The sequence below is a fragment of the Euprymna scolopes genome, chromosome 6 (genome assembly GCF_053919585.1).
Source record: "Euprymna scolopes isolate OS-2025 chromosome 6, ASM5391958v1, whole genome shotgun sequence".
Classification (NCBI taxonomy): domain Eukaryota; kingdom Metazoa; phylum Mollusca; class Cephalopoda; order Sepiida; family Sepiolidae; genus Euprymna; species Euprymna scolopes.
In genome coordinates, this window is record NC_136487.1 from 16,134,889 (window position 1) to 16,162,213 (window position 27,325).

The following is a 27,325-nucleotide window of genomic DNA, read 5'->3' on the forward strand; positions in this document are numbered from 1 at the left end:
CATCTACCCAGATACTTAACTAATACGTATAAGGCATGTTTGAATCAATTTCCACTTTTTATTTATGAATTGTATTGATTTATTTACAACTTAACAAATTAGTTCAACCAGGTCATAAAGGGTTAATATATCGACAAAAAGGCATGGATCTATAGGTCTGAAACTGAAGTTCTTGTCCAAATTCTTCCATATTAAAGAACAAAACTAAAGAAAAATTTGTATGCTGTATGCCCTCATGATGAAACAAAAATATAATATTCCAAAAACCATGTAAATTGATCAAGTAGTTTTATTTCTATAAAGAAAATCATGTTTAAGTGATTAATGGGAATTCATAGACATTACAACAAAAATCTAATAAGCATGAAGTACTGTTGAGATATCTCCTGATCGTTTCTTCATTTTTTTTTCAAAATTGCGAATGAGACAGTCACTTCTCAGATACTCATAAAATTTGATTTTCTCATTTAAAAATAAAACCACTTGATCAATTTATATGATTTTTGGAATATATATTTTTTTTATATCACAAATATGTACATTATACAGATTTTTCTTTATTTTTGTTTTTTTTTTAATATAGGGTGAATTTTGGACAAGAACCAAAACTTATTCAGACAATGTTCATTATTTTATTCTAGCTTATATCAATTAGAAGTCACTCACATGCGTTTGTACGATGATACAACACGTGTGGATAGATTGTTCTCGTTCTGTCAGCTATGACCAGGTAGATGTGTTGCTATAAAAATAACTAAGAATAACAGAATAATTAACACTTCTATCCAATCAAGGCTGATGGAACAAGACCAATCTACTGGCATGGATTAAATAAAGGTTTCTATTTGAAATTTTATATCGATTCGAGAGTTAGACATAAGAATTTCCATGTTTGAAAAAAAAAAAATAAAACCTATGCGAAAGTCAGAGGTTACATCAACCAAAACATTGTTAAATAGAAATCAAAATGAGAATAATAGTCCAAATAATAAAAAATATAAGTTTTGTTTTTGTTTTTAATAACTTCCTTTTAAAAAAAAGTTTTTAAAAGTCTGTTGAATGAGTAAACAAAATTAACAAAATTTAACTGCTCAGCCTCTTTAAAACGAGAGGTTGGTTTTGCAACTTTCTTATAAAGAATGTTTTGCATAGGAATTGAGTATTCCTCAGATTTAATTCGACAATGACACAGCAATTATTGGTGTTCGTTCTTTCTTGGCATCAGAAATGGTTCTTATCAAGAATTCAGCTTAATTTAAGAAAAAAAAATCTGCATGATGTACGTACCTGTCACAAAACGAAAATATCATGTTCCAAAAATCATAAACTGATTACGTAGTTTTGCTTTTTTAAGAAGAAAATCAGTTTTAAATGATTTTAAGCAATTAATGTGAAATCATTAGCATAATTAACTGATGTCGTGAGTTTGAATTATTGTACAGTTATCTGATCTTGTTTTGTTTTCAAGTTCAGTTTTGCTTACTCATAAAAATAAAACTACTTGATCAATTTAGGCGATTTTTGGAATATGACATCTTTATTCTGTGAAGGATACATGGATCAGAGATTTTTTTCAGTATTTTTATTTTGTAATTAGGTTGAACTCTGTACTTGCACCACAAAACTTGCTACAGTGACTGAAGAAATTTGAGAGGAAAAAAATCTGTTTAAAACTGGGATCGAATCCTAAATATTTTGTAATGATAAATAAGAATGCAAGTTAGTTTAAAATTCAACCTAATTAAAAAACCAAAAATGCAGAAAAAAAATGTTATGATTTACGTATCTATCATGGAACAAAGATATCAAATTTTAAGACTCACATAAATCAATCAAGTAGTTTTATTTCAAACTAGGAAAATCAGATTTTTATGAGTACCAGAGAAGTAATCACCTCGCATGTCATGATGGAAGAAAAAGAAAAAAAGGATGGGGGGGGGGGGGGTTACATTATACAAATGAAAAAAAAAAAAATTGAATTTCATGTAAAACAAATGGTACCTATGTAATTGTCAGATCTCAAGTAGTAACATATCCAAAAATTACAAAAAAAACGATACGGTGGAAAAATTAATAATACAAAAAAAGAAATTTGTAAAAGGAAGCAAAACCACCATATTATTCTTACTAAACAAAGAAATAAGTTAACATAAGAGATAATTAAGTTCTGTGGTTTACACCATGTGACAAATGTAATTCAAAATGTCAGACAAAATTTATCCCCCATATAAACTTTATCAAAAACAGTTTTTCATTAATAATTATTTTTCTAATTCATTGATTTCCATAATTTTTGGATATGTTACTATTTGTGAAATGACAATTACGTATGCACCATTTTTTTTACTTGAAATTAAATATTTTTTCATTTGTATAAGATAGAAGCACAAGAAAATAAATGTCAAGAATTTAAGGGAGATAACTCAAAAACAATTCATAGTTACGTAGTTGAGGATTTCACATCAATCACTCAAAAAAATGATATTCTTTATAAAAAAAAAAAAAAAAAGAAGCTACTTGATTAATTTATATGATTTTTAAAATATGACATTTTCATTGTGATGAGTATGTACAACAAAGATTTTTTTGTATTTTTGTTTTTTAGTTAGGTTAATTCTAAATTGGAACTAAAAGTTGTCCCAATTCAGTGAAAGAGAAATACCAATTTTTGCCAACGATTAAGAGCAAATATTTAACCACTTAGGAATTTAATCACAATCAAAGGGAAAAATGGTCTCATAGAAATTTCTGTATCCTGCAAAAAAAAAAAAAAAAAATTTTTTTTTAAATGCCAATCTTAAGTGGTTAAATAAACTCTTTATAATTAAAACTGATGATCACAATATATTCTTTGACCGTATGAAGGTCAAAGGAATCAATTTAATTAAATTTGTAGATGACTTTCTTGAAAAAAAAAAAAAAAAAAAAAAAAAAAAATTGCACTTCAAGTGAAAATCCATTTCTAAATATCGTCCCACTTATTCTAAAATAAAAAAATAATACCTCCGGGATAAACTGGAAAGAAACACTGCGATTAAGAGTATTGTCCAAAATTGCAGATCATAAACCCACTACTTATCTAGCAGGTTTCCTCCAGGCACTTAGTAGCTACTCTAATTGTTCTTTGTTAATTTAGAGGAGGAGAGGGATTTTTGGGGGGGAGGGGTTATAGAAAACACAGAATGCTTCATGAAGTTGTACTCAAATATTCTTGTGTTGTTGCATTGGCCAACAGGTTAATAGCCGAAAAGTCCACAGTTGTGACCACCTGCTCGTCTCGTGTTATAAGGCTGGGGTCAACAGTAATCTGATACACTTCTGCAGTCGTGTCATCTTCTTGTCCAGTTGGAATGGTTGCAAGGTGGGTTTCGGCAGCAGCAGCGGCTGCCACAACTGCTTGTTGTTCAAAGGCTTTCTGTTCTTCCTCAGTGACGTCGGCAGGCGTCACAATGTACGTCATAACGCCACCATTAGGATCGTCATTCACTGTCATTTCTACTTCTTCGATCACAGTCGGTGTGGTTTCGGTTGTTTCAGCCATGGCGGCACTTGCTGCATTATCTTCAGACTCTGGTTTGTGTCGACGCACATGCCGATAGTAATTTGACATATCATAGAAGGAAATATCGCACAATTTGCATGTGTAAGGCTTGACGCCAGAGTGCTGGTTAAGATGCTCTTTCAAATATTGCAGGCGCGTAAACGTTTTCGGACATAAATTGCAAGAAAATGGACGGGCACCAGAATGTTTCAATTTGTGTCGGCGAAGATCACCTATGATGAAAGAAAAGATATAAAAAAAAATTTTTTAAATCAATTTTAAACAAAGAAAATTCAAAACATATGAATCATGGCAATCTATCGATTATTTTTGTATTCATCGTATGCTTCTAGAGTTATATTTTGATAATTATGAGTGTGTGATAGTTGAAACAGGGAAAAAAAAACCCAAAAAAACTATCTCTTTAATAATTTTTTTATTATTATAATTCAATATTTCAAACACCCTACAGTCTTCATCAGGAATGACTAGAGTAATTTTCCTTTACTCTAGTCATTCCCAACGAAGAATGCAGGGTGTTTGAAATATTGAATTATTAAAAAAAAAAAACATTGTAGACAGACAGACATACACACATTTTCACTTTTATAGATATATAGATTTGTTGTTGGCGTTTTTTTGGTTTTTTTTGCTATATTAACTTCAAAGGGCGGTTATCTGTTTAATTTCTTAGCATTTTTTTAAAAAAAGCTATAAGCATTTTTTTTTGTTATATCTGTATATCTAGAAAAGTGAAATTGTCTGTGTGTGTACATTTTCCTACCAAACTACTCTGTCAATTTTCAGTCTACAGACTTGAGATTTGACATAAAGAGTATTGGGAGTTGGGAAAATCTTTTTAATCAGTTTTCGGCCAGAAATTTAGCTGTCAATGGGTTAAAGTTCAATGATTTGACCTTTGAAGACTCCACCAAACTCCTCTGCCAATTTTGGGTCTAAACATTTGGAATTTTAGATGTAGGTTACTTGGACATGGATCAAACTTTTTAATTTGATTTGAGCCCAAAACAATAAATGTTAAGAGGTCCAAATTGGGGTCTACGTTAAAAAATTTTTTTACCTCTGTGGTCTCTACCAAATTTTGGTCTAAACATTTGAAATTTTACATAAAGTGTATTCAGACATAGGGCAAGCGTTTTAATCCGTTTTTGGCTGAAAATTTGCCTGCCAAGAGGTCAAAGTTAAAAGAGTTGTCCTTTGCAGACTTTACCAAACTTCTCCACTAATTTTGGATCTAAACACTTGAAATTTTAGATGTAGGTTACCTGGACAGGAATCAAACTTTTTAAATATATATAAATACATATGCACATAAAATTATGAACAGTACATAGGGCCCGAGCAAAGCCGGGCTGAACTGCTAGTATATATATATATATGAGTTGCCCTTTATTTTGTTGGGACCTATTTTTATTTATGTTTTTATTATTAAATATTATTATGTGCATAAAAGACATGGACATGCATGTTTCTAGCTTTCAGCCATCATCAGCATGGGTTAGGATTGAACTCATGACACCAGCATCTGCAGTCTTATGTTCTACAATTGAGCCTTTTTGTTTTCATACATAGGAGTCACCACTTATCAAGGCCCGGAGGCCACTCGAGGATAAGGGTTAATGAGTGTACAGCAGTCAATGGAACAATATCGTAGTAATTGGTAGTAGTGGAAATTTGGTAAATTGGGTTACTTCAGAGGATGGCTCATCAAGAATTTGTTTACATTGGACTTGAAGATGACCAAATTATAGTAAGCTGGAAAGCAGGCAAATGGAAGAGAGTTCCACAGGCGTGCAGTTCTAAGAAAAAATCATTCATGGAATTTATGTTTATGTTTAGGTTTAGGTGCAGATAAAGAGTAGGGGAAAATCGATAGTGGTTTGAGCTATATGAGTGTTTTCCGTGAAAGTTTGGCAAGGTGGGGACCATAAATTGGAGCTCAGGCAAGTACTTGTCATGAAAATAATAATAAAGCAGAGACAGGCTCGCAATGTCTCTTCTGTGGGAAAGAGGTTGCAGGGATGACTCACAACTTGAACGCACATTTTTTTTTTTTAAATTTAAGATTTGTTGTTAGTGTTATATTCGTATATGCCAACACTGGGAGTTGAAACTTGGTATCTTTAAAGAACATATACATCTGTGTATCTATTGATTAGTATATTTTGGCAGCATTTTTTCTCTTATGCAGATTTCATTGAACAGCAAAAATAATTTCTGCTTGTTTCTCTTGCGATCTGGTTTTTTTCCATTTGGCGGGCCAATGTTCGAACGTTCTGCTAGAGTGTAAAAAGAAATTTGCCATAGTCGCGAACGTTTTTAACCGACTTCCATGAGTTGTCTTCAGGCAAGTGATGAATTAAAAAAATTGCAAAAGTCTTTGATAGGGTATCGCGTAAAGGTCTATTTCACAAGATTTCCAGCTATGGTATGTTGGAAATGTCTTCTCAGTTATCAAATCATTTCTCTCTGATAGGTTCATAAGAGTAGTGGTTGATGGGCAGAAATCAAAAGTTCACAGTATTAATGCTGGAGTCCTTCAAGGGTCCATCCTGGGTCCAACTCTCTTGCTGATCTACATCAATGATCTTCTAAATCACATCCTTAAATCATTCGTATACATTTATGCTGACGACACTACCATCTATGGCAGCACATAAATGACCAAGTTCTCTCTGATGCCATGCAAATAATGATAAAGCAGAGATAGGCTCGCAACGTCTCTTCTAATCTTGAGCATGTGGTAGAATGGGGAAAGAAGTGGTAAGTTACTTTTAATACATCTAAAACCAAGCTATATTTACATCTTCAACGCTCTGATCCTCATCTGGCATCAATTGAAATGAATGGCTCTCGTCTTGGGGAGGCTCTATGTTTTGACGGGCTTCTGGGCTTGACCTTTACTTCTGAGCTGAAATGGAACACGTACATCAAATCTGTTGCCAAGGTCACTAGAAAAATGGTGGGATCCTATCAATCCAGTAGATATCTCACTGCTGATGCAATTCTCTACCTATGTAAGAGCCAGGTCATCCAAGGATGGAGTACTGTTGCCACATCTGGGCAGGAGCTGCTTATCCTGCCTTGACAGAGTTTAGAATAGACTTTGTAGCCTAGTAGGGTATGCCCTTTTCCCTTTTCTGCAACCTCTTTCTCACAGGAGAGACCTTTCAAGTCTGTCTCTGCTTTATCGTTATTTTCATGGCAAGTGCTCGGCTGAGCTCCAATCTATGGTCTCCTCTCGCCAAACTTTCACAAGAAAGACTTGTCTAGCTAAAACCACTATCAATAATTTCCTCCACTTTTTATCTGTGCCTAAACCTAAACGTAGATTCCATGAACAAAGCTTCTTTCTTAGAACTGTACACCTGTGGAACTGTCTTCCGTTTGCCTGCTTTTCAACTAATTACAATATAGTCATCTTCAAGTCCAATGTAAACAAGTTCTTGATGAGCCGTCCTCTTAAGTAATCCAATTTACCAAATTTCCACTAACGATTCCTATGATATTATCCCATTGACTACTGTACACTCTTTAACCGTTATCCTTGAATGGTCTCTGGGTCTTGATAAGTGGTGACTCCTATATAAAAAGAAAAAAGTTATAAAGATTTTTTAAAATCAATCCTTTATTGAATATTATATATTATGAGGAATAATTTGCCCGATGGACTAATTCGAAAAAAAAAAAAAAAAATACATCTATATATCTATAAAAGTGAACCTGTCTGTGTACATTTCCCTACGCAATAACTCTGTCAATTTTTAGTCTACAGACTCGAAATTTGATATACAGGGTACTGAGATTTGGGAAACTCTTTGTGATCGGGTTTCGGCCAGAAATTTGGCTGTTAAGGGGTCAAAGATCAATGATTTGACCTTTCCAAACTCTACCAAATTCCTGACAATTTGGGGTCTAAACACTTGAAATTCTAGATATAGGTTCCTTGGACATGGATCTTACTTAACTTGATTTGAGCGCAAAACAATAAATATTAAGGGGTCATAATAGGGGTCAAATTAAAAAAATTTACCTTTTTTTTTTTTGCTCAGCATACACCTCCAAACACCCAGGCAACGCCGGGCTGAAATGCTAGTATATATATAAAAATAATAGTGATAATGTCATTCATCAAATTCCATCTGTGTTTATTTACAATATCATGCCAGTTGATATTTGGGTTTGACGATGAATGCCCTGGAAAAGTTACTTCTGATTAATGAAGAGAAAACGAATAAACACATACCCAAGGCTAGAGGAAGGCCTCCAGTCTGTAGTGTAATCGGGTCAAAAATGGATGGTAACATTCAATGCTGCCAAAACTAAGTTCGTTTCCTTTAATAATTACCAGAAACCTTCTCAACCACTAATAGTTATGGCTAGCGATATATTACCTGAAAGTACTTCGTTCAAACTTCTCGACTTAAATGTTCACAGGGAACAGGAGTTGGAACATATACATCAAAAGCATTGGCGAAGAAGGTGCGCTTTCTCTACTGTGCTAGAAAGTTACTTACGCCTGAAAGTATCCTGTACCTCTACAAAGCCACCATTCGCCCATGTATGGAGTATTGTTGTCACATTTGGGCTGGTGCATCTGCTACTAGTTTCTCGCTCCTGGACAGGGTTCAAAAGAGAGTCACCAACCTGATAGGTCCTGAACTGCCATCTAAGCTTCAGCCTCTGTCCCATCGACGAAATGTTGCATCCCTCTACCTGTTACACAAGTATTTTAATGGTGGATGCGCCGATGACCCCCCCCCCCAACACAAATACCCCCGACAAACCCAACAAGCAGCAAAGTTCAACCGATACACAGCAGAGATCCCCAGATGTCAGAAAGCTTTATACTCTAATAGTTTCTTCCCCATAACTTCTAGGCTTTGGGACTCCCTTCCAGGTTCCTGCTTCCCCAACTGTACTGACATGCATTAGTTCAAGTGTAATGTGAACAGACATCTTACTGCTCAACTCCCTACATAGTATCCCTGCAACTAATATCCGTGATAGTAGCCCCCTACATCAAAGTGGCACTGTGCCTTGTTTGGGGTGAAAATATAATAAAACGAATTTTTATCTTTAGAAAGAAAGACTATTTTTAGGATCAGATTTTTTCGATACTTATCGAATGAATTTCTGTACAAAACATAAGAACACTACCACAAATATAAATTACCTTTGTGTGAAATTTGCAAAAAATAGTCTCAGCCGTTTCAGAACCTATGAGGAAGGAACTCACACAGAAAGTGACTTTTATATAATAGTATATATATATATATATATATATATATAACTACTTCACTAGATATCTACGCTAAATAGCAAAAATAAAGGAATGGGTCAGCCAGAGGTCAAATGGGCCTTTGTCCTGTAAGTGCCTGCTCATTGGCTGATTAGGAAGGATGCGGTGGATACTAGAAAGCTGATTGGCTAACAAAAAACTCAATAGAGGGTGTGTATATAAAAACGCGAGACAACCACAAAAATCTTGCATAAGCCTGAAGAATCCTAGAGTGGATAAAACGCGGAATATTCAGTGTAGCTTAATCGCCATATATATTTTATAACTTATATATATATATATATATATATATATATATATATATATATATATATATATATATATATAAACACACATCTACTATTATATTACTATACCTATGACTTCCTTTACCTATTGACTATACCTAGTTAAAATAAATTTATACAATTAACAAAATAATTAATTTATACAGTTCAGATCGAGTCAAATAGGAATCAGTTTAAAAAAAAAAATTTTTTTCAATAAAAGAAAAAAAGTTCAAATTTAATATTCAAAAAGTAAATATTTACAAAATTTCAATATCAATAAATAAAATATTAAAATCATGATAATATTTTATGATTTAATGAAAATTACAAAACAAAATAAGTTTCACACATGTTTCTAGAGAAGTTGACAGCATTAACGGGTAATCCAGGTTGTTATAATTGAATTCCCCTTCATCAGAAAAGTGATAAATCCAAAGTATTCCATGAAATCCAGAAATAATTCTAAGAATGGCAGATGAGTAATCAGAGATGATTAGAAATAGGATTAAGTTTCGGGGGAAATTCTGGAGCAAATCAAATCTGATTATCAAAGCAAAGTATTGTTGTAAAAAGTGCTTCAAAGTATAAAACAATACGAGAAGATTTAAAATTTTTAAAAGTCCCATAAAAAATGAGTTCTGTCTAGATTTTATGAAATACTTCTGATTTGTTACCTTTTTGATGAAAGGAGATTTAATTATAACAGCCCAGATTGTCCTTGAATGCTGTTGACTTTTCCAGTTTGTGCCTTTATTTGCTATACAAAGCACAAAATAATTTTAAAAAAAAAAAAGTTTTAAATATCATTTGTACTCACTATTCGTGAAAAACGTGGCTTCACAATCTGGCTCTGGACATTGAATCGACCGTTGGTTTAAATGTCGTTTTTGGTGCAATCGAAGTTGAGATTTCTGTCGGAATGCCTTGCCACATGTGTCACATATGTGACCTTTGTGACCAGTGTGAAGATAGATGTGAGTTTGCAAAATTCCTGTTTGGGCAAAACCTCGGCCACAAATTTTACACCTACGAAAAAAAATAAAAGTTTAAAATAAAAAAAAAATCTTTATTACAAATGAATACCTTTTGTCTGGGAGTCATTTAAAAATGAGCACCTTTTGTCTGGGGGTCAAAATTGACAGAATGCCATGAAGCATCCTTGAAATGTCAGCGAGGGGGGGGGGGGTAAAACTAACCCGACTGCTTTTATCTACAGTACTACTAACAAAAATATACAGCCTCCAAAAATACTGGACAGAATTTACCATAAATTTAACATGACGAGCCATTTAATAGTAAAGAGGTAGCAGAGTCTAGAGATATAAAGGCTTGATTGATCAAACAAAATTAAATGTTTGGTAGGGGAATAGGTGCTTGTTCAGAATAATAATATTGAAAAATTGAATTTCAACTAAAAGTAATCTTATCTACTTAATTATTTATGCTGAAATTAGTAACATATCCAAAAATTACAAAAAATAATGTAAAACAAAAATTATTAATGAAAATATCTTTCAAACTAATCGAAAGTTTTATTTAAATAAGATTCCAAACAATGAGTTACTTCCCTTGTTTAAGGTGCATTTCAAAATAATAATGACAGATCATTGGATCATGAAAGTAAATGTTTTATGTAATGAAGTACTTTGTTACTAATTTCAACAAATAAGTAAATAATGTTGCTTTTTGCTGAAATTCAGTTTTTCAATTTTTGTTATTCCGAGTCAACACTGTAAATAGTAATTTGTGGATGAGTTAGTGAAATTCAGAGCCTATGTGATAATCGTTGGAAACTTCCTCTAAGAAACACAAAACAAAGAGAATAAACTTTTGTTAAGTTTAAACTTTATCTTTTTCTATCTATTTCCACAATTATTTGCAAAATTATAACTTTGTTTATTTAAAAATATTTTTTTTAATGCAAATTGTTCCAGACAAGGCATGAAACCACTTGATGTAAGGAGCTAAAATAATAAAGTAAAAAGTAAAATAAAATACTACTCCAAGGTTAAAAACTAGTGAAGAATAAGTGTTGGATAGATTTTGACTCAGAAAACAACAATTCTTCCTCCTTTGTCAAAAATATCGCTTATGGAATATGAGGACTAAAAGACAAAATAAGGGAAGCAAGAGTTAGTAGGCTAATAAAAATAAAGCCTACTTTAAGTTATTATTAGAGATATTCTTCCCCAATCAAGGTTCTTATTTAGTTGCCTTCCCAGAAAGACAGAGTTAGACACAAGGTCAGTTTTTAATGTGGGAAAAATTCAGCTTCCCCAAAAGGGGCATGATGGATTTTTCTTTTCTTCAATTTTCACCCCAAATAAGGCACAATGCCACTTTGAAGTAGGGGGCTACTATATAAGTTGCAGGGGTATTATGAAGGGAGATGAGTAGTAAGATGTCTGTTCATATTACACATGAACTTCTGCATGTCAGTACAGTTGGGAAAGCAGAATCCTGGAAGGGAGTTCCAAAGTCTAGCAGTTCTGGGGAAGAAACTATTGGAGTAGAAGGCTTTCTTACTCCTAGGGATCTCTACTATGAAGGGGTGGGATTTAGCTGGTTGTCGGGTTTATCAGGGGTATTCACGTCGAGAGGGTACAAGTGCTTGCAGTTCGTCAGAGCATTCACCATTAAAGTACTTGTAGAACAGGTAGAGGGATGCAACATTTCGTCGATGGGACAGAGGCTGAAGCTTAGATGACAGTTCAGAACCTATCAAGTTGGCGACTCTCTTTTGAACCCTGTGCAGGAGTGAGAGACAAGTAGCCAATGCACCAGTCCAAATGTGACAACAGAACTCCATACATGGGCAAATGGTGACCTTATAGAGGTACAGGATACTTTCAGGCGTAAGTAGCCTTTTAGCATGGTAGGGAGAGCCCATCTTCTTCGCAACATCCTTGGCAAGGCTCTCAATGTATCTATTCCAGTTCATGTTCCATGTAAACATTACGCCGAGGAGTTTAAAGGAAGTACTTTCGGGTAATGTGTTCTTGGCCATTGCTATTGGTAGTAGTGACGGTTTCTTGTAGTTATTGAAGGAAACAAGCTTAGTCTTGACAGCAGTGAATGTGACTATCCATTTTTGCCCCCATTCCACTACAGATTGGAGGTCATCCTTTTGTGTTTCTGCCATTTCCTTCATTCGTTCATTTGTTTTCCCCCTCGTGCCTGTTATAGAAAGTGGTGTCATCAGCATATATACCTATCTCAGAAACAATTTTATCAGGGAGGTAATTTATGAATATCAGGAATAATAAAGGTCCGAGGATAGACTCCCAAGGTACTCCCGTATTTATATCATATTGTTTAGATATACGACCATTGAGGACAACCTGGATTTTTCTCTTAAGAAGGATTTAATTACATTATGTATTCTTCCAGTGATACCATATGATCTGATTTTCCTTAGAAGACCATCGTGCCATAACCTGTGAAAAGCCTTAGATATATTGAGGGCTACCATTCTACCCTCCCTTGTTTTGTCCAGTGAACAGTATAATCCATATTGATCGTTGGTCAGGAGTTTAGCAGCTATAAGGTGATGAACAAGAACTTGATTAATTAAGGACTCAAATATTTTGGCGAAAAGCGGAAGAAGGCTAATGGAGCGATAATTTAATAGGTCAGTTCTTTCGCCAGAATTCTTGAAGACTGGTACCACAGAAATGCTTTTCCAGCAGTTAAGAAAGCAAGATTCGTTAAGGCATTTGTTGTAAAGCTTGGAGAGGACTGGAGCAACCTCAGCGGAGCATTTTTTTAATAGCACAGCTGGGATGAGGTCGGGTTGACATGCTTTTGAGGTATCTAGATTTTTTATGATACCATGTACCTGAGAAGGGGTGATTTTCAAATCATCTAGTGTAGCGTCTGTTTGTAAAGGAAAGTCAGGGAGGGAGTGGTGTGCCGGGTCCAATGTGGAGTTTGAGGCAAACCGACTGGCGAGCAGGTTAGCCTTCTCGGTTGCCGTGCAAACAACCTCATGATTGTTTGATAGTAGGGGAATCGTTGACTGCCCATCATTTACACTGTTGTAGATTTTCCAAAAATCATACGTTCTTAATTTCTGTGCTTTGATGCGTTTTCTGGTGGTTTCAGTGTATTCTGTCTTAGCTGTCGCTATTTCTCTCTTAGAATTACTTCTAGCTTCTATATACTTCTGTCTGTTTGAATTGCACTTATGTCAGTTGAATCTGCGGTACGCATGCTGCCTTTGAGCAATGGCTTGAAAAAAAAAAAAAAAAAAAAATGTCTAGAAGAATTCCTTTTTACTGACTGAAGACAGAAAATATAAAGTGTAGTATCAGAACAGGTACTACACTTTGAAATACTTATTTGCACAAAATATAAAAAAAATACAAGAACAAATTAGGCACAAAGCCAATCAAAAGTGTGGGGATAATGGGTGGCGTTGGTCATTTTTTGTCTTAAAAACTTAAAATTGTTTATCCTACTCTTAACGGGAAATATCCGTCACCACAATACCACATTCACTCCAGAGGCTGTCCTACTTAGTTTTATTTGCTTTGTTTGACGGCATATAAACCGCTTTTAGCTCATTTAATACTGTCTTATACTTAAGATAAACCTAAATTTGAAAACGTTTTATTGAAACCTAAATATTTACATAGATTACATTGTTTTATCTTAATCCAAAAGTAAGGTTCATGAAAGATATTTTTCACAAGTTTATAAATACTTAAGAAAATATTGTTTTTTAACATTTGTGAAATGCTTTTCAATTATTTGTTTATAATTTGAAGAATTCAAAAATTATAGTTGAAATATGTACTATATTTTTGGCGTTTGTCTGTCCAGAGATGCAAGTGAAAACAATTCTATAGACCAAAATCTACAACTTTCTGGAGTAAAATTTTGCAAAGCATCCAATAAGTCTATTAATTTTGTATTAGGGATTTTTCTACAATCAGATTGGGTCAGTATATGCATCAAACATCCATGAACAACTAAAATAACGTTTTACTTAAAAAATTTGTTCACATCTTTGAAAACATTATTACATAAGCTTAATTTTAAAGATTTAGAAAGGTGAATAATGTTATATAATGTTTTATTAAATGACTAGCAGGCCACCAGCATTGCCCGGTTGTAAAATACACTTAAATATGATATTTTGATTAATGCAGATTTGTATTTATTATATTGGACATTTTATTTAATTATGTTTTACTTAATTTTATTAGCAAGACTTGTGTCCTGGGATTGCTAGGGGGAAAAAATTGAGGAAATGCAAGAATCCCAACCTCCATAATTGTATGTATAAAAATGATATATATATATATATATATATATATATTAGTTTTCACAAAATCACAACAAAGATTGGATTGATAGTAACTTGTTGTTGTGATTTTGATTCAGCATCATAATATCCAATTTAACATGATGTTGAGATGAATATTTTAAATTAACGAAGATGAAAAACAAAAAAATATAAAACAATTTATTTTTCCATAAAACAAAAAAAGTAGAATTGAAAGTGATGATGAATAATTTAAACGAAAAAAAAGACTCACTTGTATGGTCGTTCACCAGTATGACTTCTCATATGAACTTTAAGCGATTTTTTTGCCGTGAATCGTTTTTGACATTCGTGACATTCATAAGGTTTTTCACCCGAGTGCGTTTTTTCATGTCGAACTTTATTTCCTTTTGCAGCAAAACCACGACCACAAATTGAACATGTATAAGGTTTATCGCCACTGTGTTGACTTCGATGAACTAAAAATAAAATGAAAAAACAATAACTTATGGTGTTTATGTAGATTAGTGATATTTCAGGTGAAAACATTACATATTTGTGTATCATGTTGACATTCATATAAATTTAAAAAAAACAAAAATGATTCTGCAAAAGACGTGCTAGAAGATATTTTGACATTTTTGCGATTATTTGAACTACTATTCTCATCTTGGTTTTAAATGTAATATTAACAAACTTTTCACTTATGTAAGTGTCTACTTTCTTCATGTATATTTTGTTGAAACTTCGATATCTTTATGTAGAACTTGAGTTTGAAATAAAGATTACCAAATTTGGCTAATTAGTGTTTGTGTAGATTGGTAATCTTTTAAATTAACACATTTCAGGTAAAAATATTATGTACTTACATGTCATGTCGAAATTAGTATAAGTTAAAAAATTATGATAAATTATCTCATAGAAGATGTATTTTTAATTAAAAAAAAATCATTCACAATTATATTCTGTTAAAAAATGACAAACCGTTAATTTAAGTTAATTAAAATCAAAGAATCAATTTAATGATAAACTGACTTATCTCCCTTGACTTTTAAATAAAGAATCCATTATTTTTTAACAGAACGTAATTGTGGACGATTTTTTATTAAAAATATATCTAGTACATCTTCTACTAAATTAGTTTTCATAATTTATACCATTTCAATTAGTAGTTAATCACTTTAATAAGGCCAGGGGAGGAGTTGGTCGAAACGTGGTGAAAACAACAACACCTATGAAGATGAGGATAAGAGTCCGCAAAAAGAATGAATGCACAAATTATGAAGCTTCATCTCAAAGGATTCCCAAAAAATTAAATTAATTAAAAATTAATTAATTAAAAAAATAATACTATTTAGTACGAACTTAACAATGGAAGCCCAGATAAGAACATAAAATTGGATTTATAAGACCATAAAATCATACCTTAATCACCCTTTGGAGACTGTGGCACAGTACTAGAGGTGTTAAGTTTCAACCGTTCCAGGTAAGCACTGTCTGAACATAGCGGTTTCAATCCTATGCAAGCAGCCAAAACGTAGTGAGACAACACTATTGAATTATGGACGGAGGCAGAAAAAAAAAAATAACTTTCAAAAGATGAGTATTCTTTTCAAAAATGAAAATCCAACTTTGGAACTGACAAAATGCCCAGCCGTGCTACTGCTATGGGAACTTACCCATTTATTAGTAATGCACTCATCAAATCATTATAAAAAATAAAAATTAAAAAAAGTTTAATACTCTGGTGGGAAATTATCGTGACCCAACACAAAACTATAGACTGTCTAATTAACAATCAGAAAATTCAGACAATGTTTTCTTTGTATTCACTTTCTTGTTCAATATATTCTTTTTTACTTTAACTTATTGTTTGAGTTTTTCTTTATGACCCTTTCCAAGGGCCACATTTTTTTTTTTCAAAAATTACAATGCATCAGTTTGAGAATCAACTTTGAAACTAGAAAGTTGTGAAGCAGCTGCTACTTGCCAAAATGGAAAATTTCAAAAGAAAAAAAATGACATAAAAAAATAAATTACTGTTCAACATATGTTCTACTTTTCTAGTGACCACCCGGTATTAAAAAATATGGTGTTTTTGTACTTTGTTTATACACAAATAGGAACACGTGATCGACAAAAACAAAAGAATAGGCAGAGGATACATTAGTAAGGCAGATTTTTTACAGTTTAGCAATAGATGAGTTTGAATCTCATGCAAGTCTTTTTTGGGTGTAACTTTACTATAGTGTCTCTTTGAAAAAATGCATTTCAGAGAAAAACATGTATTTACGTGTTATGCTGAAATTAGTATAAATTCCAAAAATTACGAAAAATGGTCCAGTAGAAAAATAATTATGAGTAAAAACAGAATTTTTAGAAGTTGATACTTTTCATTGTAAACTAACGGTTTAGATGCTTTAAATCAGAGGGAGATAACTGCATTCTACAATTTTAAGTTGCTTTGCACAGAATCCAATGACACTATCTTGCAGGTCGGCCATCTTGCTTCTTCTCGATATACTTCACACCTTTTTCTGAAAATTAGCTCTAGCACATTTTTTACAGGACCATTTTTCGTAATTTTTGAAATTCATACTAATTTCGACATGACACGCAAGTACGTAATAATGTTTTTCCCTCAAATGCCTTGGTTCAAAAATATCCGATTGGGTCGAATAACACACTATAGTAAAGTTGTACCCCTTTTTGTTATTGGATATGTGTTTTATAATTTTAAAAGAAATTAACATGATTAAAAAATATTATAGAAATATTTTTATTTTGAAACTAAGTGACCCTTTTTTTTTTTTTGATAATCAAAAAAAAAAAAAAAAAAAACACAAGGGGAATCTGTCATTTGTTCAAAGCAAATTATTATTTTTTTTTTTTGCTTAAAAACACGTTTCTTTTACAAATAAAAACATAAATACATTCATCATAGTTACTTACTCTCTCATGCAAATACTAAGAAAAGTTTTTGAGGCAACTGCTATTACTTTACATCAACCGTCTCTGTGTAAGCAAAAAGAGCCACTCATAATTTAGAACTTATGGGCGTTCGTTGAGAATGTCTTCTACTGTTTCTTTTTATTTTTCTTCTGCCACATACTACAATTTTTTTTTTAATTTATCCTTATTAGTTATTTATGGTCTTTTGAGCACGTTTTAACCAGTTTTTCCTCTTGATGCCAACAACCACTATGAAAAGTGACAGCCAAAAGATGCCTAAGTAGAGTTTTTTTTTGTTAACTCTCTGCCCCCCTCCTTCGTTTCTCCCCCTTTTTATGGGTTTTAAACATCTAATTAGAGTAAAGGACAAAAAAAATTATTTTCAAAGTGTTTCTTGATTTCCCTTTGTAGTGACACATTTTCTTCTTTAATAATGAGTTAAAATTTAAAAAAGAAAATACTTCAAAGATGAATAATAATGGCATTGTGCCCAGTATTATTCAAATGTTAAATACTAAGAAGTGTATTCCCCCCACCACCACCACAAAATTTTACAAATATTTTTCTTTCTACTATAGTTATAATGTGATAGAAGGAGGAAGACAAACATGGAAATTGACATACCCAGATACTGTACCGATACTGCTTAAAAAGCATGCATTTTTCCTGGGTATGATTTTAAAAGACATCCAGTGGTGAGGCTCTATTTGGGGTCTGTGGGGAATGTGGAGTTGCCCTTTAGTTACTGGTTCACTTTGGTCCAAAGTGGTAATACCTGTTAGGACATCTAGTGCTAACAGATTAAGCTGTCTGAAGATATTGGGTTCCTGACCAAACATTACAGGTAACTGGGGACCACCTGCAAATTTATATTCTTTTGATATTTCCCCCTTTGGAGGAAGCTGGTTCAACCTGTCTAGGGTGAATGTGATACAACAACAACAAAGGGGCATGCATAAACTTCGAGTGGTGTCCTGCCTGTTACAAGCATTGATGGCTATGACTAGCAATCTATCTCTCTTCCTAGAGGCATTCATGAATTCATTGTTGCTCTTCATTCACAACCCCATTCATGCTGTTTCTCAAAAGTGTTTTCATGTATTGCAATAGATTTCTTTACAATTTTACAGACTGTAGGTTGCAGTTTCTTTCTGTCCGAGCAGTACCTATACTAGGCGATTCTCCCAACCATTGTACCAAAAGGGATCTCCTGTCCGGCACAACGAGATACGAAACCACAAACAGAATTATTCATGATTGCTTCCATATTACATCAGCCATCCGATTTCCATGATTGGAGGCCTGAAGTGGGTTTTTGACGTCTCCCACAGACTAGCAGAAGGAATGAAGCACTTAACTTTTTTTTTTTACAGTAATGTTGTCCCACCACCCTATACTGTGCCAAATAATCACCATCTAGATGGTTCAACCTGTCTAGGATGAATGCTGCTGCTGCTGCGGTGGCGGCGGCGACGACGACGACGACGAAGAAGAAGAAGAAGGGGCATGCATAAACTTGGGAGTCACTACTTATCAGCCAGGCTCATCATTGCTTAACTTTTTTTTTTTTTTAAATTTTTTTTATTACATTTTCACCCCAAACAAGGCACATTGCCACTTTGGTGTAGGGGGCTACTATCAGGGGAAACATCTACTGGGGTACTATGTAGGGATTAGGGCAGCGAGATGTTGGTTCACGTTGCACTTGAACTTATGCATGTCAGTACAGTTGGGGAAGCAGTGACCCGGAATGGAATTCCAAAGTCTAGCAGTTCTGGGGAAGAAACTACTGGAGTAGAAGGATCTTTTACATCTAGGGATCTCTACAGTGTGGGGGTGGGATTTTGCAGCTTGTCGGGTCTGTCGAGGGTGTTCACGTCGTGGGGGCACAAGTGCTTGCAGTTCTTCAGAGCATTCACCATTATAGTACTTGTAGAACAGGCAGAGGGATGCAACGTTTCGTCGATGGGACAGAGGCTGAAGTTTTGATGTCAGTTTAGGGCCTATCAGATTTGCGACTCTCTTTTGAACCCTGTCAAGGAGCGAGAGACTAGTAGCCGATGCACCGGCCCAAATATGACAGCAATACTCCATACATGGGCGAATAGTGGCCTTATAGAGGTACAGGATACTTTCGGGTGTTAAAAGTTTTCTAGCACGGTAGAGAGAGCCCACCTTCCTTGCAGCAGCCCTGGCAATGCCCTCGATGTAACTGTTCCAACTCATGTTTCCAGTGGACGTTAGGCCAAGGAGCTTGAGAGACGTACTCTCAGATAAAGAGTCGTTGGCCATTGCTATAGGTGGTAGAGAAGGTTTCTTGTAATTATTGAATGAAACCAGTTTTGTCTTGGTGGCATTGAACGTTACCATCCATTTTTGTCCCCATTCCACTACTGATTGGAGGTCATCCTCTAGTGTTTCTGCCATTACTTTAGATATATGTTCGTTTGTTTTCCTGTCGTGCCTGCTATAGAGTGTGGTGTCATCAGCATATATCCCCATCTCAGAGGCAATCTTGTCGGGGAGGTCATTTATGAATATCAGGAACAGCAGAGGTCCCAGGATAGATCCTTGGGGCACTCCCGCATTTATATCATATTGTTTAGATGTACGACCGTCGAGGACAACCTGGATTTTTCTCTTATCTAAGAAGGATTTAATTACGTTAAGTATTCTACCAGTGATACCGTAAGATCTAATCTTCCTGAGGAGACCCTCATGCCATACCCTGTCAAAAGCTTTAGATATATCTAGAGCTACCGCTCTTCCCTCTCCCGCTTTGTCCAGTGAATGGTATATGCGTTCAGAGATTACAGTGAGGATGTCTGCCGTGGAACGGGCTTGTCTAAATCCATATTGACGGTCGGTCAGAAGTTTAGCATCTGTAAGGTGCTGGACTAGAGCATGGTTAATTAAGGTCTCAAATATTTTGGCAAAAAGTGGGAGGAGGCTAATAGGGCGATAATTTAATGGGTCAGTTCTTTCGCCAGAATTCTTGAATACTGGTACTACAGAAGCAGTTTTCCAACAGCTCGGAAAGCAAGATTCATTAAGGCATTTGTTGTAGAGTTTGGAGAGAACTGGAGCTACTTCGGCTGAGCACTTTTTTAATAGCACAGCTGGGATGAGGTCGGGTCCACATGCTTTGGAAGTGTCAAGGTTTTTTATGATAGCATGCACCTGAGCAGGGGTGATTTTCAGGTCGTCTAGCGTGACGTCTGTCCGCATAGGAAATTGAGGTAGGGGGTGGTTTAGAGGGTCCAGTGTGGAGTTTGAGGCAAACCGACTGGCAAGCATGTTAGCCTTCTCGGTTGCTGAGCAAAGAACCTCGTGATTGTTGGTTAGTGGGGGAATTGTTGATTGCCCATTATTTACTACACTGTTGTAGATTTTCCAGAAGTCACGAGTTCCTAGTTTTTGTGCTTCGATGCGTTTTTTCGTGGTTTCCGTAAATTCCGTCTTAGCTGTCGCTATTTCTTTCTTAACGTTACTTCTAGCTTCTATGTACTTCTGTCTGTTTGAACTGGACTTATGTCGATTAAACCTGCGGAATGCACGCTGCCTTTGAGCAATGGCAGTTGCGCAAGTCGAAGTAAACCATTGGGGAGAGTGGGGCTTGCTATAGAATTTCCGCATGGGAACATGCGCTTCGATTGCAGTTTTGAACCATTCAGTGGTCTCGGTTGCACACTGTTCAGCAGGAAGAGAAAAAATATTTCCCCATGGGGCGTCTCTGATAAGATCTCTGATAGCTTCCCAGTCAGACTTCAACACCAAGTTTCTTTGCAAGTCAGGTAAAAAAAGAGATCAACTTACCGATAAGTGCATCCATGTACGCCAGTTCTAAGCCGCATATTTCACAAGTATACGACTCGGGAGAATTACGAGATCGGGATTTTCTCTTGGCCTTGCGCTGTGGATGTATCGACGCTTTCACCTCATTTGAGATGATATTAAAAGTGTCAACACAAACTGTTTCGTTGAGATCAGTTGCATTGCTATTTACCAGACGAACAGGACCGTCTCCTTCAGGCAGCTCTAAATCAAAGTACAAATCCGTTTTGTCCTTCCGGATTCGAATTTGTTTACTCTTCCGGAGTACAGAGTTGTTCCCCGTTTGCACCTGAAAGTTTGTCTTTGCGATTTCCTTCATTTCAGAAATATCTAAAACAGTTTCTTCTTTTACCAGTGCCGGCACTCCAACTTCGTCAGTTTTCTGCTGCTCGTCTTTCTTAGCATCATCTTCATCATCATCACAGTCGTTTACATCATCAGACAAATCTTTTTTAGCATAAATGGTTGTAGGTAGCTTTATTTCCTGCTTGTCGTTAATTCTGTCACAGGTCACAATATCAATGTCAGAATAGCAGAACATGGTCTCCGTGACATCTTCCTCATCGTTCGACAATACACTGCCATTACAGTCTACAGAGTTCTTCTCAGAGCAAACTACTCTCAGTTTTTCCGCCAGGGCTATCAGACCTGGGGTATCTGTATCAGAAACTTGTCCATCTGAGATCTGACAATCCACCTGCGATGAGACCACTTCCTCTACAGGTTCAAGTTCAACCACACGTACGTCTTCATCTGAAGGAGGCTGATCAGTCGGGGAAAATTTTATTCTCGTAGAAATATATTTCCAAAAGTGTACAGCTTCGAGTTTCATACAGTCTGGCATTGTGTTAAACAGGCAGATGGCTTCTTTTATCTGAAAAGAATTAATAAAAATCTGATTATGAAAAGATGCCATTATAATCTTAATAATTACATCAATTGTTTTGGAATTTTTTAGATGAGGATTGATTATTTGTATTATTTAGATTCTTCAGATTACTGTTCTCATCTTGAGTGTTTTTTTGTTTTTTTTAACTTGGGAGTCACTACTTATCAAGACCCGGAGGCCACTCGAGGATAAGGGTTAATGAATGTGTAGTAATCGTTAATGGTGTAAATTGGGTAGAATTTGATTATTTATGGAAACGGCTCAACAAGAACTTGTTTACATTGGATTTGAAGGCTACTATGTTGTATTCAACTGCAGGAAGTTATGAGAAAGAAGCTTTGTTCATGGAATCTGCATTAAGATTTAGGCACAGTCAGAGTGGGAAAAATCATATATAGTGGTTGTAGCTAATTAAGTGATTTTTGTGAAAGTTTGGCAAGGGGGAACCATAGATTGGAGTTCAGTTGAGCACTTGCCATGAAAATAATGATAGAGCAGAGACAGGCTGTCAACGTTTCTTCTGTGTAAAAGAGGTTGAAGGAAAGAAAAAAGGGCATCACCTACTGAGTTTCAGAACTAGTTTTGAACTCTATCAAGGCTGAATAGGGCACACCAAGCAGCTCTTGCCCAGATGTGGCAACAGTACTCCATTTTAGGGCATACTTGGCTCTAACAGAGAGGATTGCATCGGCAGTGAAATACCTACTGGAGCAGTAGAGTGATCCACCATTTTTCCAGCAATCTTGGCAACAAATTTGATGCATGTGTTCCATTTCAGATCGGGAGTGAAAGTCAGTCTCAGAAGCTTGTCAAAACATGGAGGTTCTCCAAGGTATGAGCCATTCATTTCACTTGGGGCATGTTATTCCCACAACATTTCGGTCAATGTAACCTCTGACATCATTCAAGTGTATCCTGGCAAACTCGGGAATTTGCATGGAATTTCGACCAGAACCCTTTATTCTATCCATATCAACAGAACCCTTTATTTTATGCCATCGTTTCTTTAGCCATGACTGGGCAGAAGTCCTAAGTAATTCACATTTGTACCGCGGGTGTCGTTTTCACTGAGAATTGAACCTTTACAACTGAATTTTATCAACCACTTTACCATTATGCCATGAGTCCTTATAGAACTGAAGAAGGTTGGAGGCTACATCAACCGAAACAGTGAAAACGACATGAAAACAGTAGAAGTCTGAAGAAACCAAATACAAATAATCCATGTTCATCTTAAAAATTCAAAAAACCTTGTTGTATATAGTTTTGTTCACACCTGTTTTTCCTTGTATATCATAAAAAATATCCTGGAAAATATTTGTTTGCACCAAACGTCTTTGACACAGAATTTTCCATTGTTTTTTAAGTAAATTCTTTTATTAGAAAACAACCACTAACACTCGTTTAAGTAAATTATTATTATTTCTTGAATTAAAATGAAAAGTACAATATAGATGTTTATACAAAATTGAATACCATACAATGTATTATCACAAATATTACCCTCCAACTTATAGATCCATCAACAATATTGTTTGAAAAAGAAAAATTAATACTTTTCCAGATTAACCCCTACATTTAAAAAGGAAAATCGCACAAAAACTGTACTTAGCTGTTAGGTTTAAAATCGACTACACACCACAATTTACAAATTCATCAAGTATTTTTGCTGTTGTTTTTTATTTTTAAATAAAATTAATCCTCGTGCAAATTAAGAAGCCGTTCTTAACAAGTTATGAGGGTGACTTTGTTAACTTTTCCTTTGCTTGAATTAAAGTTGAAGTTATGTCCCTTGGCCATTGACCTTGATAAGGCTGAAAATGGTTAGCGACAGTTTCCATTGATAAAATTTGATTTTATAAAAACAAAAATGAATTGGTATAATATTTAACCTAACAAGTAAGTACATGAAATTTTCTGTGCTATTTTCTTTTTATGAGCAACATTGCATATAAAGGTTAATCTGGAGAATCACTGAAAAAAATAAATAAAATAAAAAAAAATCACTTGTTTGGAGCAATCAGATTCCAGCTATGGGAAAAATGCATATAAAGATTATCCTATTAAAGTTAGATCAAAAGGACGACTACAAAAGATATGGATTGGCCAAATAAGGGTTGATACTGGCATTTCGCTCCTGACAGACTGGCTCAAATTTGTGATAAGTGGTGGGATTTTGATTTTTGATTTCAAGGATGTGGCGAAATAAGGAGTATGCTTTTTTTTTTTTTTTTTTTTTTTTTTTTACAAGGAAGTCACTGTTTATCAAGTCCCAAAGACCACTCGAAGATAAGAGTTGATGAGTGAACAGTGATCACTGAGACAACAGCGTAATGATTGTTGGTGGTGGAAATTGGGGTAAGAAGGGACTGGTTCAATAAAAACTTGTTTACATTTGACTTGAAGACGACCATATTGTAGTCAGCTAGAAAGCAAACCAGTGAAACAGAGTTCCATAGGCGGCAGTTCTAGGAAAGAAGTTTTGTTTATTGAATTTACGTTTAGATTTAGGAACAAATAGAGTGGGGGAAATGTTGGTAATGGTTGTAGCTAGACAAGTGCTTTGACATTGAGGACTACTATGATAATCCTATGTAATGTTCGCTTTTAACTAACTTTGCTTTGTTTGATCTCAAAATCTGGGATGTAACATATGTCTAGTATAATTTTAACATATTTATGTTCTCGTCGAAACAATTTTACTTCTTCGGGATTCTAGTTTGATGTTCGTGTCTCGATGCGACGAAATAAAACCAAAATGGCCGCTGAGATGATGGCTTGATTAACTTCAATTAGCTTTATAATGAAAAAAATAGTAAAAAAAAAAAAAAAAAAAAAAAAAAAAAAAAAAAAAAAGTACTTATTCTACCACTAACCCTAGGTCCGAGTATCACCCTCCCCACTCAATAAAAACCATCATAAAATCATATAATAGGCTCGACATGACTGTAAGGAGACCGTCATTTTTTTTTTTTTTTTCTCGTACTTGATACTACTTTTATTTTAAAGTAAGAAAAAAAATGTTAAAACACAAAACTTATCCGAGTAGGCAGAAGAGTAACTTATCTTGCCTTTGGTAACATTTATTTGTTGCATATTTACTTTTTCATTCCTTTTTGTTTTACTGATTATTATTAAAAACGTGAACCGACATCTTGCTGCCCAAATCCCAACATAGTACCCCAGTAGTTGTTGCCCCTGATAGTAGCCCCCTACACCAAAGTGGCAATGTGCCTTGTTTGGGGTGAAAATGTAATAATAAAAAAAAAAAAGAAAAAAAAATGCCCGAATGCTGCTAGTGCTGCGTTTGCTATAAATTATTTGTTTTAATTTTTTTATTTTTGCTTACGAACCTTCTTAATGTTAACTATACTGTACTTTCCAAAATTGTATGCTTTAAGGAATGCATGCTTTTAGTTCACTTAACATCGGTGAACATCGAATGCAGCAGCAAGTCATGGGAACATGTTTACCAGAAAGAACAGTTGGAAATAAGTCACACAATCCACTATGACTACAGGTACGACGTACCTAGAAAACAGAGTTATTAAATCTGACATAGTGATATGGGATAAGAAAGAAAAAGAAGCAACCTTAGAAGCTAATGTTCCCAATGATGCCCTGGGATGGAAAAGATAACGAAATACTATGTATTATGCATGAACAGAAATTAAAAACATAGGAAGATTTTTATCATTCCAGTAATTATAGGAGCAACCAGACTCATGAAAAAGAATTTCAAAAACTACTTGGTAACTATACCCGGTGAACCAAGTGCAAGATACAAACTTATTGCATTTTAAGGGAAGGTTAGAATCTTAAAAATAAGTCTCAGCTGGAATGTACGAGATAGCGGGTGAGTGTCTGACATCCGGTAGAACGCCCCATCCCCAGCTAGAACAAAATAAGAAAATTAAATGAAGATAATGTTATTTTACGCTTACGTATGTCACGTGTGAATTTTAAATAAAAACGAAGTTTAAAAAAAATTAGTAAAAAAATAAAAATAAAAAATAAAAAATGTAGTGATTTTAACGTGAAATACATTAGATCCGATGATATAAATAAAGAATCATACATTTAATAAAACATGAACTTAACTTCAAATAGATTTCATAAATATACTCGCGAGATAAAACTACCAGAGGTACCTGCACATTAAAAAATCGTTCGAAATCATAACACGGTGAACGACGGGGAACACTTAAAGACATTTTAAACTCAATATTTTTGTATTAAAATCCTTACCTTTGATTTAAACTGATGCAAAACATCAGTGGCTATTGAATCGAGGTGTTCCATGATACAGGCTGAGAAATGGGAAAGAATGACAAAGAAAAGAACGCTAATCATAAACAAATGTAGGAAATAAGCATCGCGGTTTCCACCATTGTGAATAGATAAACATGACTTTAAAAACGAAAGATCGGTAAAAATGTACGGGAGATAACTCCGCATTTTAACCTTTGAATTTGTCTATAATATTAGAGCAAAAATAAGTTAAAAATACTTTACTTTGTATTTTTAATTTATCTTTATTTTTTTTATATTTGTTTGATTAATGTCAATTATGGAAAAAAGAATCATATTAAAAAGATTGAAAGTATAATATAAATTTTTTTAGATACTTTTGTAGTTTATTTTTATTTTTTAGATAGGATTTTCAAGAAAAATAAAATTTTTACGGTATCTTTTGTTTATTAAATTGTTATGTTAAAGTCCAGAATAGTTATCAAAGACCTCGCCTTCGCATGTTAAGAAAGGGCTTCTAAATAACGTTATTATTTCAGCACGGTCCGTAACCTGCAGAAGTACCTATTTTTAATATAGATGGTTTTACTTGCATCCTAAATATAGTAAGTTTTCATTTTAAATGGAGATTACCATATAGAATTAAAATAACTGTACCATTTCTTTTCATTTCTTTCGGCTTTCCGCCTAAGCAGGGGGTGATGTAGCAGTCACAGAGAGCTATTTTTTCTGGTGAATCAATGCCCCCCTCTGAGTTCACCAGCCACAGGCTGACCTATCAGCTAATAGGGTGCATTGATTTGTAGCAGTTAACAAACTATTTATTATAAGCGGATCAATGCTTTGTGTCAAAGTGATTCGGCCACACTGACCAATCGGTTGGCAGGGTGCATTGATTTGAGCTGTGCTCTTAAGGACTATTTTTAGCCCTTTGGGATCTGAGCTGTGATCTTCAGAGAGACGCCAACAAGCGACCTATACAGAGCTCTCTCACTCA

General features: G+C 34.5%; 1 protein-coding gene across 1 annotated transcript; it reads right to left on the reverse strand.

The window, feature by feature from the left end:
• Positions 1–2,913: 2,913 nt before the first annotated feature.
• Positions 2,914–26,535, reverse strand: LOC145277456 (uncharacterized). Its single transcript, XM_080128818.1, has 5 exons — positions 26,326–26,535; positions 21,171–22,062; positions 14,677–14,881; positions 9,951–10,159; positions 2,914–3,774 (listed from the first exon to the last, which is right to left on the reverse strand). Exons 1-5 carry the CDS (start codon positions 26,533–26,535, stop codon positions 3,188–3,190), a joined length of 2,103 nt encoding a protein of 700 aa, XP_079984944.1. The 3' UTR covers positions 2,914–3,187.
• Positions 26,536–27,325: the final 790 nt, after the last annotated feature.

Bases quoted from the DNA above. Each gene is read 5' to 3' on its own strand.
- LOC145277456 (XM_080128818.1), bottom strand. From the start codon at position 26,535: ATGCGGAGTTATCTCCCGTACATTTTTACCGATCTTTCGTTTTTAAAG. The intron at 22,063-26,325 runs GTAAGGATTTTA...AATTCTTTTCAG, and splicing joins TGCATCAGTTTAAATCAAAG to ATAAAAGAAGCCATCTGCCT. The intron at 3,775-9,950 runs GTGAGTACAAAT...CTTTCATCATAG, and splicing joins AGCCACGTTTTTCACGAATA to GTGATCTTCGCCGACACAAA.